The following is a 19,370-nucleotide window of genomic DNA, read 5'->3' on the forward strand; positions in this document are numbered from 1 at the left end:
ACTAGTGTGTCTCTTACCTATGGATGAAAGAAAAGGAAGAAATATTCTAACAACACATTTAGCTAGTAGATAAGACTTCACTCGACAACGTCAGATCAGTTTCCAACACTTTCATAAACCAGATTAGACCTGGCCAATAAAGCCTGCAAGTTGTATTCCATTGCGAGGTTGTTAAATTATGATTGCAGGTGGTAGGATCTTGTGCAAGGTCTGCCCGGATTGCTACCACCATCTTGCTCGCTAATCCTGCCGTGAAATAGCAGTGCTTGCGTAAATTTCCGATGCGAGTCGTTTGGTGGAAAACATGCTTAAGAGAACGAGTTTGAAGTGTTTAATTAAGCGTAGCAATGTAATCTTACTTGCACGATTTTTCACCTTATGTGGTATGCCAGAACGATTTTCTTAGAATGAGTCTTACATTAGGCCTCTGTAAATTTTGTTGTGGATGTATTCGCATCACTACGCTACCTCAGATTGCTGTTAAAAATATTTTTTTCAACAAACGTTGCTTATCTTGTCTATTTGACATGTCTCGGTAATCTAATTACAAATATTATTAAACTAATAAATACATAAAACATGGTCTGATAGCGCTCATGGCCCCCTAAAGAAATAATAAAAACAAGAAAGTTTCTTTTTATCATCATTTATTTTCTTGTGTTCTATTCGACAACGTACATTTGGTCCAGCCAATAGTCATCCCTGTATGAGTAATCTGAAACGAAAAGGATAAATTAGCTCTGTAAATGTTTTAGTATTAAGTATTAGATTTTCAATCATCAATTAATTCAATTTTCAATTGTTATTACCAAGTTTTATAATATTAGAAGTTATAGAAGTACTCACGTTCGTATTCTTTGAGTACAGAGCCACTAAAACACCTTCCCATATGAACGGCTTGCCACACTGTGAACAAATTCAATTAGAATATAAAACTTTTTAACACCAGGTTACAAGTAAACACACGTAAAAAGAGTTCTGGGTGGCCCGTGGAGGGGATACGTTTGCGCATCTGTCAACTAACAAGCCAATGGCGTGACGGACGCGCGCGCGCTCCTACGCCCCCCCCCCCACCTCCGCCAAATGCCGCCAATTTGGTCCGTATTTCGCTCACGCGCAGCTGGGCTGCGCTCACTCTCAGTTCAGAAATGATTGTGTAATATTTATATGTTTTAATGCTTTTCGACGGGCTAAAACTCACGTTTTCCCAGAAATAACACCAAACTAGATCGATTCTTCATCCCCGAAAACTTCTACATGCCAAATTTCATCGAATCCGTTGGAAGATTTTCCGAGATCCCCGAAATATACGGTGGACTGGTATACAGATCTCTCCCAGTCAACGGCGAACTTATCTCTTTAAGGGATCTCCCATATAAGTCGCCTTTGTACATATACTTTCAAGAAAAGAGCGTACTCCTACCTTAACCTGCGGTCCTTCTGACACTTATACTATTTAATACGAGAGCGATAGGGACGGTACGATACGAACTTCGAGTTTCGAGTTTCGTAGTAGCCCAGCTGGTATAACGCCAGGAGCTCTTTTTACGTGCGTTGATTTGTACCAGGTCTTTTTTCTTTCTTTTTTCATCACAAGGAGAAAACATTATAAAGTAAGCAGTAGGCGGCCTTATTGCATCAAAAATGTATAATTGAAACTGCTGTATAATGGTTTTAATATAAAATATGTGGATACACTTAGTGGCATTGAATTTTGAAGGTAGATATAAAATATATCAGTGTTTGACCATGCATCTGAGTTTCATAACCGAAACAACAATTTACTAACATATTTAATTAAAAAATATAATATAATTCGTTTTAATCAGTAGCAGCATGTCTGAATGAAACCCAAGATTATAAACCGGCCAAGAGCGTGTCGGACACGCCCGAAATAGGGTTCCGTAGCCATTACGAAAAAAATAAGTAATACTTTTCCAAGGATTTCGTATTTTGTACGGAAGTTTAGGTATATTTTATAGCAGGCGCTATTTACTCTTAAACTACAAATAATTCTCAAGAAAATTTAACCGTTATAGTTTTCCTTGTAAGTATGATATACTTACTACCATCCGATTTTTTTAAATAAATTTCCACCCAACGGTTTAGATTTTAGAGGGGGGGACGTTTATTTTACAAACAAATGACTGAATCGAAAAATCGTTTTTGTAACCCCCAAATGGTTTTAAAAGACCTATCCAACGATACTAGGTACAAGGTTGTCCACTGCAAGGTTGGATGAGAAAAAAAAACACCCCCACTTTACGTCTATGGGAGGCACTCTAAAAAAATTGTTTTTGAATTTTTTATTGTACCTTTTTGCCGGCCTAGTTTACATATAAATATTCGTGCAAAATTACAGCTTTCTAGCATTGATAGTCCCTGAGCAAAGCTGCGGACGGATGGACAGACAGACATGGCGAAACTATAAGGGTTCCGTTTTTGACATTTTGGCTACGGAACCCTAAAAATGAGGAAATAACAGACCACAACAATTTGTAATTGATTAAACAACTGAAAAAATGAAGCCCTTAGAGCGTTTTCACATTATCTGATCCAATATCGGTATCGGACGACGATGGACGACACCCGATAGCCGACACCATGTGTTGTTTTCACATATTTCCGACAAAATCCTTCCGATACGGCCAGCTCAAAATGGCCGCCACGCATCAGGCTTTGCGCACACAGAGACAATTTTTAACCGACTTATAAAAAGGAGGAGGTTCTATGTTCAAATGTTTGTATTTTTTTTTATGTATGTTCGCCGATTACTCAGTCAATTGTGGACCGATTTTCAAAATTCTTTTTTTATTCGAAAGGTTACTCTTTTTAGGTGGTCCCATTGTCACCAAGTCAAGATCTGATGATGGGATCCTAGGGAAATCGAGGGCAAACCTCAAACTTTATAGATATATTTTGGCATTTTTAGCATTAAGATAAGCATTAAACTGGACCTGATGAAGAAGACCGTAGATGACCAATGCTAAGTAATGCTCGCTCGTCTATAAACGATCATTATTAATATACCTAGATAAGCGACTAAGAAGGAGCTTTAACTTAATGATTCTTTAGAACTGATCTGATGCTGAAGCCGGAAGGTAGGCAACGGAACTCTGTTATAAAACAACGTAACTAAGCCGTGTTTGGGCTTCATGGGATCGTTGTGAGATATACTTTGGCTACAAATCACTAAAAAGTGAGAAATAAAGAAAACCGTCTCAAAAATAAAAATAACAAAAAATGGAACCGACTACAAAATCCTTGAAAATATTTTACTAGCACTAGGTACCTACTAGCTCGAAGTCGGTGACTCAGCACGACCCAGCAGGGTGGATTGAAATCCATAGTGGCCATGTAGTGTAGTGGGTATGTAGGTAGAGGTAGACGACTATTGTCCCACTCCTGCTGGCTCGTGCTGAGGCACCGACTTCGAGCTAGTAGGTACCTAGTGCTAGTAAAATATTTTCAAGGATTTTGTAGTCGGTTCCATTTTTTGTTATTTTTTTTTCATACATTTTACTTGAACCGATATCGTATCGGCGTCCGATACTAATATCGGCTCGGACAATCCGAAAACGCTCTTAGGCGTTTGCCTTACTGTCATATCGTTCCATACAGTTGACGTAATCCAACAAGCAGTAGTTTCGGAAGTTTAAATACTGAAAGTAGAGTGTGCGACCGCAAACGACACCAGTACTGAAAAAAAAAGTAACACGGAAATACAGTTTAACCTTGACCGTCATCATATTAGGCGTAAAACGTCCACTTTTGAACATAGGCTTTCCTCACAGACTTACAGTTAGTGTTGCCGAAAAATCGATAGTTTTAATCGGAAAAAGGCCATACTATCGATAAGCTTGTCTGTAGGTAGGCTGTAGCTCTTTTCGTGCAATACTATCGATATCAATATCTCTTTTCGTGCAATACTATCGACAGTATCGATATTATTGCTGTCTAGTAATACAACACTATCGATACTATCGATAGTATTGAATAGAAAATTACAAAAACTATCGATAGTGTCGATACTATTCATAGTTTTGAACAATCGATTGTGATCTATATTTCAATACTATCGGATTAGAAGCAAGATTGCAAGATGTAAAGGCTTAGTGTAAGGTAAAGACTTTCGACTTACTTAACGATCTACCAAACCTAAACAACTTACTCTTAGGACTTAGAAGATTCAGTTGCTGCACATTCTGTTCTGCCACCACCCTGTGTAGATGCGACCGATACTATTGAAATAACGGTAACAATCGATTTTAAATAATTTATTGAATCAGGCGTTACTTTGCGGAGGTCCATATCAATGAACTAAAATAATTTCCTTGCTCACCCGCGACCTAACGATAGCTAAGCTTATGCAAAATATGCGTGTTCATGCAGTTCCTCCACATCCACACTGTAAGAACACACACAAATCACACAAACCCATCTATCACCACCACCACACTACACTGACGCGTTTCGAACTCAAACAGAGCTCATCTTCAGAGTGACACAACCGTACACCATGCTACCAGTTGTTAGACTAACGAACCACAACCACCGTTTTAACTTGTCACTGTAACTCCCCAAGTACCCACATACGTTTTATGAAACAAAACAAAACTACCCACAAATTACAATCGACTCACAACAATCGATTGTTCAAAACTATCTATAGTATCGATAGTTTTGCATTATTAGACATTAAAAATATCGATACTATTGATACTATCGATAGTATTGCACGAAAAGAGATATCGATATTATCGATAACTATCGCTTTTGCTCAAACTATCGATAGTCTATCGAAACATTATCGATAGTGGACTATTGATCGGCAACACTACTTTCAGTTGCTTTGGTTGGTAGCGGCCTGCATCCCCCGTACGTAAGACTTACAGTATTTTCATATGCCATTTTTAATCATCAACGAAAAGACGTTGATGGACTTATGTAGGTCTCCTTCAAAGAATATCGCAATGACCAGTGCTGGCCACATCTATGGTTGCCTGGTCCTCAAACGTAATAGCCGGACTGACTAGCCAGTTCGGCCGGACTTTTGGGCAAAAAATCCGGGCAAACTAATTTACTAATGAATAATCAAAAAAAAAATTTTTTCTTTATAAATGGTAGCCTATCTCCTTCCCTTCCCTTATAAACTATTGATACTTAATTTCTTCTAAATCGGTTCAGCAGCTTAAGCGTGAAGAGTAACAGGCAGGCAGACCGACAAACAGACAGACGGACAGAGTTACTTTCGCATTGATAACAATAAGTAGGGATTTTGTGTCTTAGTATACACAATAACAATTTTGTGTTTAATCTACAAACAGTTATTATCATTATTATTTTTATATTTAGTGACTTGTCAAATGTAAAAAGCCTCAAAAAACTGGACAGGCCGGACAACGTTTAATTTGGCCGGACAAGCATTGAAAAACTACGCCCGGCTTTATCCGGACGCCTGGCAACTCTAGCCACATCCGTCGGACTCGCCAGCCCCCCTTCATCAGGTCAACGCCTTGTGTACGGTATCTATATACCCCCTTATTCATAAACGACAATCAAACCTATTTTAGTTAAAATGCCGCTAAAATTCGTTTGTCCTTATCTGTCACTTCGACATTTGTATTTGTTAGAAAGGGACAAAGCATTTGTTAGTTAACATAGGCTTGTTAAGTTTTATGAATAAGGGGGTTAGTCTTTCGGAACGTGGCTGACTGGGCGAGCTTTGCCACTGCCAGCAGCGTAGATATCATCTGTGGAATGGAAGCTCCCCTAACAAAATAAATGTTTGTACAAAGATCGATTTTATCATCTTAATCATTAATTCATTCGTTCTCTCATTCATTTTGTGCTATTTCCCTGAACTTACTCGTAGGCCCGCATACAGTAGAATGCTAGGTAATCACAGTCCTCAGTGAAGGAGACACGAAGCAGCGTCGTTGTCAACTCGATTGCCCTTTCTTTCGTCGAACATTGGTCATCTACGTGCGTCGTGCCCGTGAAGCTGAGGAAATGAGACCGAAAGATGATGAGTATCTCGAAATTCTACTACGTAATACTTATATTCAAAATACCACCAACGGGACTTATCACGCTAACACACAGTACAAGTAATATTTACCTCGACGTTTCGGCAACATTGCACTAGCCGAGGTCACGAGTAGACTGAAGTGTGGGGTGTCAAGTCTGCCTAGCAGCGTGAGTCCTTCGAACTACCCCCACTTGATCACTAATAGTACCGGCACTCGTATCACGAACTACCCGCACTTGGTCATTTTTATTTGTCACCCCATCACACCGACACACAACACTTACAACGTCCGATCGTCCCTCCGAACATTCATCCCGACGCCGACACTTATTAATAACAGGATTCCACGAAGATGAAAGCTTATATCCATCGATCCGGTTGAAATTTTTATGCTTTTTTATTTCAACTGCTTCACGTACCATTTTTGAGTAGAAATGACGTTCCGTGGACAGAATTTTGGGATTGTGAAGCTCAATCCAGTGGTTTGGTCCTGACTCCAACAAATGCTCGGCTATGGCTGACTTATTTACCTGGCAATTTTTAACAGCTGCAATATGTTCCTTGGCCCTCTCAGCTATTGTTCTTTTCGTCTGTCTGTTATAGGAACTACCACAACTACAATCAATCTTACAAACACCCGGTGTTTGGAGGGGTCTACTCGAGACCACGGCCACTGCAATGTCGCCGAAACGTCGGGGTAAATATTACTCCCGTTGGTGGTATTTTGAATATGAGTGAAAAATCACGAAAGTTTAAGTTGGTCTTTCTATGTAACTAAAGAAATTACTACACAGTTGCTCGAAATACGCCGACGAACTGAAGATGCAGTGACGTTCGTACCGTCACTCTCACTCTCGTATTAAATAATATTACCGTCAGCGGGACGGCAAGATACGAAATTTTAATTTTGCACTTCGTACTATATAGGGTCTCTTTGTAGTCACCTGCATCTGCCACAGTACAGTAGAGGGTGCAAAAATATTCATATGTCAGGCACTTGTCCCACCGCCGACGATGAGCGAGAAGCGAGTAGAGCGAGTAACTAGAAATGAGTGGGCGAGCAACGAGAAGCGAGTGTAGTTTTATCGCTTGGTTGTAAGCGAGTGTTCGCGTGCGACGGGCGATTACTCGCTCCACTCGACTCGCTCGTGCGGGGCGGCCGCCAAGCTGACATCGCTGAGCGAGTATCTATATCTCAGCGAGTTTTATAGCTCTTGTCGCTGCGAGAAAAGATGTAAGAGTGAGTTCTCGCCGACAGTGTGAACAGCCAGCGATCAACTATTAATATATGTGTCTCTTTTACTCACACAGGATCTTATATATCTTTTGATCGTTTCTTGAGCGAGAAAATAGTCGATAGCCAATCGTATCCTCGCTGGCGGTGAGACAAGTGCCTTACCGGCCCTTCAAATAGAGTCCTGTCGGCTAACGCTAATCAATGGATGGTGAAACAGCCTCTTAGAGTCATGAAATTTTTGACAGTTATATCTACGATATAAACTTTGAGAATTGCCTGGGGAATTTTGTAAATTCCCGGAATTTCAATTGTAACAAACAGATCGGATAGTTACGCGTGCGAAACCGCGGGTAAACTCTAGTAAATAATAAATTAGGCTTACTTCTCTTCATCTTCCCTCTGGGGTTCAAAAGGCGCTTCCGTTGTGACATTTTTCGGTCGACGAGCGGGACGGGGGAATTTCCACTGACGACGATTCTCATATGGCTGGCAACAAGAAGAAAAAATACGTCATCGTCATCATTATAATGAAAAAAAAAATATATATAAAGAAACCAATATAAAGAAAAAAAAATATAATTTATATATCACGGGACAATTCTCACCAATTGACCTAATCCCAAAGTAAGCTTAGCAAAGCTTGTGTTATTGGTACTAAGCAACGGGCAAATATAATTAATTAGATTGATACATACTTAAACACATATTAAACACCCAAGACCCGAAAACAAACATTCGTATTTTTCATACAATTATTTGCCCCGACCCTGGAATCGAACCCGGGACCTCAAGCTTCGTAGTCAGGTTCTCTCACTACTAGGTCATCTGGTCGTCTAATAATTATATATCATTATTATATCATTAAAGTATCATTAAAGGTATAGGCCATATTATATTATATCATTAAAGGTAGACTTCCGAGTAGAGCGGCTCCGGCGTCACTAACGCAGCGACAGTAACGCGGCGATAGAGCGATAGTATTATGCAGTACGGAAACGTATGAACTGACGTTCGAACGCAGCCTCACTGTCGCCGCGACAGTGGCGCCGCGTCAGTATCGCCGAGCGATAGCAGCCGTGCCATGTTTGCGCAAGAACTGCCGCGCAATCGCTGGGATCGCTGGGATCGCACGTGGGCTTGAGGTTATTGTGCACGGAATAACAACAAACTGACACCGGAGTCGCGCTGTTCGGAAGCCAATCTGCGTCAGAGCCGCTGCGACACTGACGCAGCGGCTCTGACGCTGCGGCCGTTGCGATAGAGCCGCTCTAGTCGGAAGTCTACCTTAAGCTAGGGATACACTTATCCCACGTACGCAACGTGAGCAATGCATTATGAAATCTGGACCCTGATATTTGTATGCTTACAAACATTAATTTATTCGTTCAATTGCCAATAAAAAAAAATACAGCATTACAGTAAAACTAATGCGCTGTAAAATTCAAATTATACAAAAAAAACACTAAAAAGACCCTGAAAACACAAAAAATACGTAACGAAAAAAAAAGTTATTTAGGGATTTTTATCCTTGCTTCCCTAAGAGCGAAAATTGTTGGCTCTACCGACCCCGAGCTGCCTCGTGGATGTGCTCGAAGACCTTCTCTTCCTTCGTCTTCGTGTCCGACCGCGACAGGTAGACGTCCACTAAAGGTACCGCAGCTCGGATACAGGACGACGCTTATGTTTCTTAGCATACAATTATCATGGTCCAGATTTCTTAATGCATTGCATAACATTGCGTACGTAGGATAAGTATGTATGTATGTATGTAAACTCTTTATTGCACATAAAAATAAAAATAAAAATACAAATACACAGAGAGGAGAACAAAGGCGAGCTTATCCCTAAAAAGGGATCTCTTCCAGCTAACCTAGTTAGGAAAAACATTTGGTTATATAGAGGATAAGCGGAAAATTACGTGCGGTTAAGAGACAAAACAGAAATACTCAAAAGAGATAAAATAAATACAACATTATTTACATTAAAACTAACATAAAACAAAAGAAATGTAACAAACAATTACAAAAGCGATAAGTGTGTCCCTAGCTTTATTATCAGCCGAAAGACGTTCACTGCTGGAAAGAGAACGCCACAATGAGCAATCATTTTCTTACCGGTTTGCGTCTGACATGTCGACGACCGCTTAACGCACAGCCATTGTACACCGTTGGAAGCCATACTTGAAACAATATAAAAAATAAGTTTTTGGTAAAAATTAAATTTTTCATGCAAGATTTTTTGCTGGCTGTACTTTTTGTTGACTGTACTTGTATTGTCACAGCCAAACTACAATTGCATACCAAATTTCAAGTCGATGCCATTAACCGTTGAATAGTTCCGTCCTGCGGAGGCGATCCTGGCCGGACTACCAGGATGTCACTGCCAGATTATTGTATTGTCAATGTTATTACTGGAAGTTGGTCGAATTTTACTTGCAAGATTTGATTACAGACAGACAGATAACGCGACAGGCGAAACTAAATAAAAGCTTGTAATGATCCCCTATAACTGCTCCGTCACTATACAATAAAGTATTCTCTGCTGCTGTCGTTGATGTGAGAGGTAAACTCTTCAAATATCTATCGTCATCGCAGCACAGCTTTAGTGGGAACAGCTCAGCTGAACGAGGTTTTTCTACATAAATAAGTTTATGATGAAAAAATATTGTTTTATAGAAGCTTTTTTTGCTGACTGTACTTTTTGTTGGCTGTACTTGTTTTGTCACCCCAACTACATTATTTTGCGTACCAAATTTCAAGTCGATGCCATTAACCGTTGAAGAGTTCCGTCCCGTGGAGGCGATCCTGGCCGGACTACCAGGATGTCACTGCCAGATTATTGTACGCGATTTGCATAAGTATGCCAAATTTCAAGACCATCCAACTACTAACTTAGACGCCCATCTCCACTCTCCACTCCAGTTGCAGACTTGTAGCTATGCATAAGAAAGTGTTCGTAAACCTTTTGTGATTTTTTATTATCACTGTTTTTGTGCAAAGCAGAAGTAATGAATAATGTATTTTGTCGGAAAAGTTCGTATTTAGGTATCTTGATACTATGAAAAAACATTATTCACTAGTTCTATAAGCAGGTGACTGACTATCCTACTAATCCTATTTATCCTACTTATTATATTATAATTATAAATGAGAAAGTTTGTGTGTGTGTGTGTGTGTGTGTGTTTGTTACTCCTTCACGCTATAATGGCTAAATGGATTTGGATGAAATTTGGTACGTAGATAGCTGGACATATGGAAGAACACATAGGCTACTTTTTCCCACGGGATAGGGATGAAATCTGGAAATAACAACCGCTAGGCTTAGAGTCATGAAATTTGGTATGTAGATAGCTGGATGTCTGAAATAACACATAGGCTTCTTTTATTCCAATATTCCCACGGGATAGTTGTTCTTAACACAACACTCAATGCAGATTACGATATAAATTTCGGGAATTCCCACGGGATTTATTTTAAATCCCGGAATTTCAATTGTAACTACCAGATTGAATAGTTTACGCGTTCGAAGCCGCGGGTAAACTCTAGTTTATTATAACTTACGTTGGAGATAAATCAGTGAAAATAAAAATATTTTAGGAACGCTTTTCAGTTGCATTTGAGCTCCAGAAATCACAAAACTAGTTTATGTAAGAAATTAAGCGAATAAAGTCCAAGTTAACGCATATTGTAATTTCAAAGAAGCAAAATTACACAGCAGAAGTATAATAACATGATTGTACATTTTAACTCTGTAGTTAAAATGAAACCATTATTTACTTTACGTTGGTACCAGAATAAATATTATGTGCTCATAATTTCACGCTTTTATGACAGAAAATAATTGAAAATATAAATTGAAATTTGATTAATTTGGCACAATCTTTGCATTGCATCTTCTGCAGTAATGTTTTGTCGCAACAAACTTATAAACGCGAAAGGGAAATATTAAAATCTTGCAACCTACGAGCTTGCAACAAATTTGGTTAACAGATCAGACATACCATAATAATATGTTGCCAAGCAATCTCCGGTCGATTTTTGACACTTCAAAGGCTAAGTCTAAATATATTTATTCTATTTAGGCTATAACAAGCACTGAGTGTCGAATAATCTACAAGTAACTGGTTCGGAAAAACCTTTGTTTGAAGCAAGCAAAGCGAGATAAATATAAATATACCTGTATGTGCCTTGTGACTGTGTGTGTTTGAGGATTATTCAAATCTCACTTCAATAAAAACCGACCAAGAGCGTGTCGGAAACGCCCAAAATAGGGTTCCGTAGCCATTACGAAAATATTAAGTAATATTTTTCTAAGGATTTCGTATTTTATACGGAATCTTCCAAGTTTAGGTATATTTTATATCTTAGGCTGCTATTTACTCTTAAACTACTAATAATTCTCAAGCAAACTTAACCATTATAGTTTTTCTTGTAAGTTGATATACTTACTATCATCCTGAATTTTTTAAATTTTCCTCCCACCGGTTTACATTTAAGAGGGGGGGGGGGGGAACGCAAGATTTTAATGAAAATTTGCACTTTAAAGTTTGGTATTTCGCAAACAAATCAATGAACTTAAAAAATCGTCTTCGCAATCCCCTAATTGTTTTATAAGCCCTATCCAATGATACCCCACATTATAGGGTTAGATGAGAAAAAACAAATCACCCCCACATTACGTCTATGGGAGGTACGCTAAAAAAAAATTTTTTTTTTTAATTTTTATTGTACCATTTTGTCGGCATACTTTTCATATATATCCGTGAAAACTTACAGCTTTCTAGCATTGATATTCCCTGAGCAAAGCCGCGGACGGACGGACAAACAGACATAGTGAAACTATAAGGGATCCGCTTTTGCTATTTTGGCTACGGAACCCTAAAAAGGCTATTATCTCCGTAATTATAATTAGTCATCAATGTTTTCATGCAAGTAGATAATTATAACGGCTAAAAACCAGTTTTCTATTTAAAAGCTTTATGGAAAGAAAGAGGTGAAAAGCTACACCACAAATTAGAACTTTGCGCGGACGGAGTTGCGGGCCAAAACTAGTAAACAATTTAAATAAAGAAATAAAAGAAACATTTTTTTTAAATTTATCTTCATTTATTTTCACGTACCCTTAACAACCATATGTCTTAAATAGTAATCATCCTTGTATGAATATTCTGAAAAAAAGGACAAATGGATTTATTTTGACTTTTCTGTTTGGATTGCCATCTTTAAATAAAATAAGTCATTCATTCATTCATTTATGCAAAATGAATTCATTCAATTATCACTAAAATATTTAAATTTTTTAGGTGTAATCTTATACCTAGTTCGTGGAGGTCCATATCCAGAAACCAAATGTTTTGCTACCATACGCTTATGGTCATTATCATTACTATAAATGTTTGATTTGATAATAATAATTCACTTATCATTCATTCAATATTCACATAATATCTTAATTCACTCATCATTTTTTCCATATTTGTTTATTTTTACATTTTAATTCAGTCATCATTCATTCAAAAAGTAAATTGAATGAAAATTTATAATCTGAAAAAGATGTATGGGAACTCACGCTCGTAATCCTTGAAAGCATCGACAACAAAGCACTTTCCCATATGCACGACTTTCCAAACTGCAAAAAAAAAAACGAAAAAAAACTATGCTCGGGCCACCACAGTAACACATTTTGCGCATATTGGTGGCGAATTTCTTAATGGTGATACGTAACTGAATTTAAGGAAAACGAAAAGTACTTAGGTAGAAATAAAAAAATACAAAAAGAATCCAAAAAAAAAACAATCTTAATTTGATTGCTTAGTAACGATATCTCTTGTCCGGGTGAGCGGTTACTTCCAATGGAGTGCCGAAAAAGTTTCTCGATGAGGGCTACGGCATAGATGTCGCTAGCGTCACTGCTTAAGTGGCTAAATAAGAAACAAACAAGCTGAGATATGAGGTGCATAGGGGAAATTCGTGTCGGTACCGTTGACCATCAGTGGTGTAGCGGTATAGCACGCGGTACGGAATACCGAGGACCTGGGTTCGATTGCCAGTGATGGTCTTATTTTTCTGTGCATCTATATTTCAGTTTGTATTTTCAATTTAGGTTTTACGGGATGATCGTAAAAGTAAAAATTTGGAATTGAAATAAAAAATACAAAAAGATTCCAAAAACCAATCTTACTTAGGTAGAAGTTACGTTGTTACGTTTTAATGTAAAACCATTTTGTTGCCTAGACTAATAGCCGTATTTGCCTCACCTTCATATCGTTCCATGCAGTTAACGTAGTCCAACATACAATAGTTTTCAAACGATTCATACTGATAGTAAAGTGTGCGTCCGCAAACGGCACCGGTACTGTAAATAATCATAATAACAAGGTGCGGTGTATCTGTACAGCCATCAGCACTAATCTGACACACAATGCGTGCATAAATATCTGATACGATTCTATTTCTAAGGCCAGCAGCACATGTCAGATATTTTTGAACGCTCCGCAGTGACAGATATTGATGCAGGTTAATGTCCATATTAATGTAATATTTCATCTCCACAGCCAAAAGACGTCCCTGCTGGATAGAAGCCTCTGCCAACTAGCCCTACAAATGACTGATCTTACGCTGCGTCCATAAGATCTTCTTTTGATCAGTAGTTACCTTGTGTAGGCCTATAGGGTCTATCGACTTGGTCTTTTGGAAGGTGACGATACTCAAAAACTCTCCTGGGCAAAGTATGCCAATTTCAGCGGAGTAGATACTGCCGTATCAGCAGTATCAACGATACAGGGCCCATTGCCGAGCGATCTGCTCAGGTAAGCAAGACATTGCCGCAGTTAGATACAAACGTTTCCAATAATTTTTACGAGTATACAGGATACGTCTAAGACAAGCTAGGATACCACCAGAGACGTAGATACCGTATTAGCTGTATTAAAAATACGGGCCCCAGCTACATAGTCAACTCATGCAAGCAACCGTAATTCGCTGAAAGGACCAAAAAAGCCGCGGGAGCTTCGTGGTCGTAAGTGAAGGTCGTAGGTGTAAACCCCTGAGTTATGTGAAACTACATTTGAAATTTATCATGGGCTTTTTGGTGAAGAAAAACGTCACGAAGATACCTTAATGTTAAACCTGTGAAGCAAATTTTTGGTATGTCCTGATGTTCCCAATCCACATTGGGCTCGCGTGGAAACTAACACTGAGTCTTCTCATTCTGTGAGCTTGTGCCCAGTAATGAAGTGTTCCGGAGATGAGATAAAATCCTGATCTGAAAGAACGCTGGCCTGTCTTTAGAGTATATGTAGAGACAGACCAGCATCAACATTTGGCGGGAGGATGAAGGAATGCTTCTGCACTGAACTTACACGTAAGCCCTCATGCAGTAGAACGCTAGGTAATCGCAGTCTTCGGTGAAAGAGACACGAAACAGTGTTGTTGTTGGTATTGGCGGCTTCTCTTTCGTCGTACATATGTCATCTACGTGCGGGGTGCCTGTGAAGCTAGGGAAAAGTCAAATAATATTTTAAATAATCGTTACTGTCTCGTACGGACATGCTGGAAGTTTTAATTAAGCCTCAAGCTGCTCTTTTTAATTATACGAATCAACTTTATAAATTAAATAAAATAAAAATTAAACTGGCTTCTAGATGGGTAATTTTCGGGTGCATGTGCCACTGAGTTAAGGCGAATGTGCGTGCGTGGCTTTCACGCTGCAGTTGGCAGGTCATCGACCAATCTTGTGTCGGCACGTTCATGTAAATAATGAGAGAGAGAGAGAGAGAAAAAGAGGGGACAAACAAGCAGGCGGTTCACCTGATGGGATCCCCATGGGAGTCTTGTAAACCGAGTGAAGGCGCAAGCAAAATGTAAATAATCAATGGGACTGTTACTTCACATTTTCCTTCCTGGGATTAAAAGGTTCTTCGGTTGTGACATTTTTCGGCCGACGAGCTGGACCAGGAAACCTCCACTTCCGACGACTTTCAAACGGCTGGCAAAGAAAGAACTATTGTCATAATCATCAGCATCATCAGCTGGACGACGCCCACAGCTGAACAAAGGCCTCCCGCTTAGAACGCCACAATGAACAACAACTCGCCAATTGGATCCACCGGTTGCCCGCAATTCTCACGATGTCGCCAGTCCACCTAGTAGGAGGCCAGCCAACTCTTCATCTACCAGTTTGCGGTCGCCACTGGGGAACTTTCTCTCCCAACAGTTATCTGTCCGGGTAACGGGTGTCTGTCAATGCGCTCCTGGCGGCGATGCCAGACTGTGACATATTTGCGGGGCGTTGGGCTACCGTGTGTCGTCAGAGCCTGATGTTTTGTGAGATGATGGATGACAGGCTAACCAGTGTTCCTAGCTGATGTTTTTTGTTTTTATGTTTTATATTGAATTTTATATGAACTAAAATAATTTCCTTGCTCACCCGCAAGCGTTCAGTGTGGAGGTGGAGGAACTGCATGAACACGCATATTTTGCATAAGCTTAGCTATCGTAAGGTCGCGGGTGAGCAAGGAAATTATTTTAGTTCATTGATATGGGCCTCCGCAAAGTAACGCCTGATTCAATAAATGAATTTTATATGTTTAATGTAGTTTCACAGTGTATTAGTAATAACTGTAATGCTGTGTAAATAAATTTATGTGCAATAAATCAATAAAATCAAATCAATCTGTTTGTATTGAACATTCTGCGTGGTCAAAATGTATCATTATGCGAATAATAAAAAAAACACATCAGAGCTGACATAGACTGATTTGATTACATAAATGTAGTTTTTAATAGTTATTTGTGTCACAAGGGAGCAAAATTATGTATTTACGGCGAGGGTGGTACATTAAATCCAGAATGTAGCGAATGATTCTACAATAGAAGTAGAATCCTGAGCGTACCAGCATAGAAATTGACGTGGTTTTATAATTATCAATTTAAAAATATTGCAATTGCAAAAAAAAAATACTTAGAAAAGCCTTGAACAGAAAAGTTGCTCTTTGATCCCTGTTACATTTCTGACTGAGAGGTGTGAAAAATAATTTTCTTACCGGTCTGGGTCTGTCTTGTCGGCGACCCAACTCGCAGTTACTGTACACCGTTGGCAGCCATACTTGACAAAATAATACAATTATAAGCAATATAAAAAATAACCATCGCGGCAGTGACGTTTTTGAATAGATTTTACGCGGCGCGGGCGGCGGCGTCTCTTTATCGGTTTTGTACAGATCCAGCTTTACATAGGTAACTATAATAAAAAATATCGGTCCTTTCTCTTTTCACTGTAGTCTACTCTTGTTTCTGATGATTCGTATATCTTTCAAAGGTTTATTCTTTAAAGGATAAGTTTGTCAAACATACAAACTGAGGCATGGATGCACAGAAAAACCAGGAAAAGAGACCAGCACTGCGAATCGAATCCAGGTCCTCAGCATTCCGTGCTGCGTGCTATAACCCCTACACCACCGCTGAACAGGAGTCTAGACACAAATTTCTTCTATGCTAATATAATATTCTCCTATACCGTAAAAGTAACAAATTTGTTGAAATAAAAAATACAAAACACTCCAAAAAAAGCAATCATAGGATAAATTTGCTTTTGTACACCTTGTTATCTCTTAAGTTCGTGTGTTTTATGGGCAAGAATGAGTTATAACAAAACAATTAACTGTGCTATAAAGCTTTTAGTGATCACTGCAATTTTTTAAACGATAATCATTTTGAAGCAAATTTAAAATAATATCTCAATTCTGAACTACTATAATTAAGAGATTCTCATAAATCATAACTCATCGTACTCTATACGAGTAACTGTATGGATACCTTACCTACACCTATCTTACCTACCTATTATACCTTATACGGTAAAGGTTTATATTAATTTAACTTACATTGAAAATAAATCACTGAAAGTAAAAATATTATGGAAGCACTTTTGAATAGCATTTGAGCTCAAAAAGTCACAAAACATGTTTACCGAAGAAGTTCAGTGAAAAAAAAACAAATTAACGCGTATTGTAACTTCTACGAAGCAAAATTATACAGTGAATAGCATTAGTGATAACATTTTAACTTAAGCATAAAAATAAACAGTCTTTATTTACTTCTATCGTTGATGCCAGACTCAGGAAATCTATGTTAATAGTATGCAAATTTCACGCTTTCATGGCACAACATAATTGAAAATATAAATTGCAATTCGTTTTACGATACAATGTCAGCAGACACTGAACTTAGACACTGGTTACACGCTTATTCTGGCACCTGTTAAGGGTCCCATATACGGTACGATTCGTCTGTACGATCGATCTGCTGAAAATCGTGACTGAATCGTGAGCCATTCATACACTGTCGATTCATCGTTACGATATTCATGATTGCATGGGATTTTGTTGCGATCTCTGACATCGTCTTTGATCTGCGATCTTGACATACACTATCGATTTGTCGTTTCGATCGGTCTGAAGCGACATCGGTCTGGTGCATGGAGCCCTTTATTAAGTCCATCATTCCTGTCAGAATGACGACTGTGTAACTATTTTTGACTGACAGACTGATGAAAATATATTGGGTCCTTACTTGGTCCTTACCTTAGACGATGTACCTGTCCATTGTAAAGGTTGCCTGGAAGAGATCGTTCTGAAGCGATAAGGCCGCCTATTCCTTACCTTAGAAAATCTCTATGTATATATTATACCTATGTTTTCGGTACTGCTTACTATGTGTTGGTGTGCAATAAAGAGTTAATATATTTAGTTAAGGTTCCTTAGGTAAGTTTTCTTTGTCTTCTTATTATTATTTATATTTAATTTAATTTAATCTATACCCTTATAAATTAAATTCTTATATAGATAAATACATACTTAAATACATATTAAACATCCAAAAACATACAAAATAAAAAGTGAAAAATCGGTAAACATGCATAAAAACATACACTATACCTAATATAAATGTAAAAAAAAATATACAGTCGAACAAATAGAACCTCCTCCCTTCCTGAAGTACGTTAAATTATAGTAGGTTATAATTTGTGTTGTATCGTAATAATCGTAGGTACTTTCCGATAAATTAATTTAAGGGCGAATATTTCAGCATTTTAACCGCATGAGTTAAGCGTCATTATCCTCCAATGGTTATTACCAAAACGACGACAGTAGACATCGCAACTATTTTGACTAAACAAGATTTAGCATAGATACTATCTTTCGTTTTCATAAACCATTAAATCACGGGATTTACACTCTCGCCTCGTCTCGTATCTCGGTCCGCGGCTCGCGTGATCGATGGTAAATGAGCTTCCTGTTTACACTCTCGTGGCGAGTTCAGTGTCTTTGAGCTCACAACTTGCGCAGCACAAGGTTCAAATTCGAAAGAAGCGAGAACGCGAATGTAAACACCAAGCTCGCGTTCGTCGTGGGGTCCTTTGACTTGTGCCCAAAAACCGCTCCGGACGAAAGCGCTGCGAGGGTCGAGGCGAGGAGCGATGCGAGGTGCACGCGTCTGGTCGGTCACACTCTCACCTCGTCTCGCGACTCGTATGCCAGTGTACGCGGCAGAGGTTCATCACTTTGAACAATATTGCGTACTTTTGGTAGTACAAGTGCATAGTTGTCTTAAAAAAAAAGTTAATGTCGTACCTTCGGTAGTACGTCAGCATCAAAAGTAGCTGCTTACTTTTGTACTTTCTCGTTTTACAGCCACGTACTTACACATTGACATCTATGTACTAGAGTGCATGTTTCTTACATCAAAACGGCGCACAAAAACAGTTCACAGCGCGGTTTTACGAGTATATAATATAGTCTGTTGTCGTCCGTGACAGCGGTTGTGTCAAAGTAATATTGATGATTGATGCGCCGCGCGTTTTGTTCCAAACAGCCAGTCTAGTGCCGTAAGGTACATAGATGTCGATGTACTTACACCATACTTTACCAATTGTGCTAATAAGACAAAGTAAAAAAGTGATCCGCTACTTTTGACGCTGACTGTACAAAGGAATAATTGTCTAACAATCAGAAAATGAAAAAAAAAAAGTAAGAACTACGAGCATGCGCTTATTCTACCGAAGAAACGATTTGTTGGGATACTAATGACGAAACTAAAATGA

At 38.7% G+C, this 19,370-nt stretch overlaps 1 protein-coding gene across 1 annotated transcript; it reads right to left on the bottom strand.

Moving 5' to 3' along the window:
- Positions 1-630: 630 nt before the first annotated feature.
- LOC141442114 (uncharacterized) lies at positions 631-17,383 on the bottom strand. The gene is made up of 13 exons (XM_074107022.1): positions 17,365-17,383; positions 16,312-16,373; positions 15,154-15,254; positions 14,629-14,763; positions 13,525-13,622; positions 12,837-12,896; positions 12,388-12,435; positions 9,383-9,447; positions 7,651-7,754; positions 5,870-6,004; positions 3,602-3,699; positions 847-906; positions 631-715 (listed from the first exon to the last, which is right to left on the bottom strand). Exons 4-13 carry the CDS (start codon positions 14,640-14,642, stop codon positions 663-665), a joined length of 735 nt encoding a protein of 244 aa, XP_073963123.1. The 5' UTR covers positions 14,643-14,763; positions 15,154-15,254; positions 16,312-16,373; positions 17,365-17,383; the 3' UTR covers positions 631-662.
- Positions 17,384-19,370: the final 1,987 nt, after the last annotated feature.

The sequence above is a fragment of the Choristoneura fumiferana genome, chromosome 25 (genome assembly GCF_025370935.1).
Source record: "Choristoneura fumiferana chromosome 25, NRCan_CFum_1, whole genome shotgun sequence".
NCBI classification, from domain to species: domain Eukaryota; kingdom Metazoa; phylum Arthropoda; class Insecta; order Lepidoptera; family Tortricidae; genus Choristoneura; species Choristoneura fumiferana.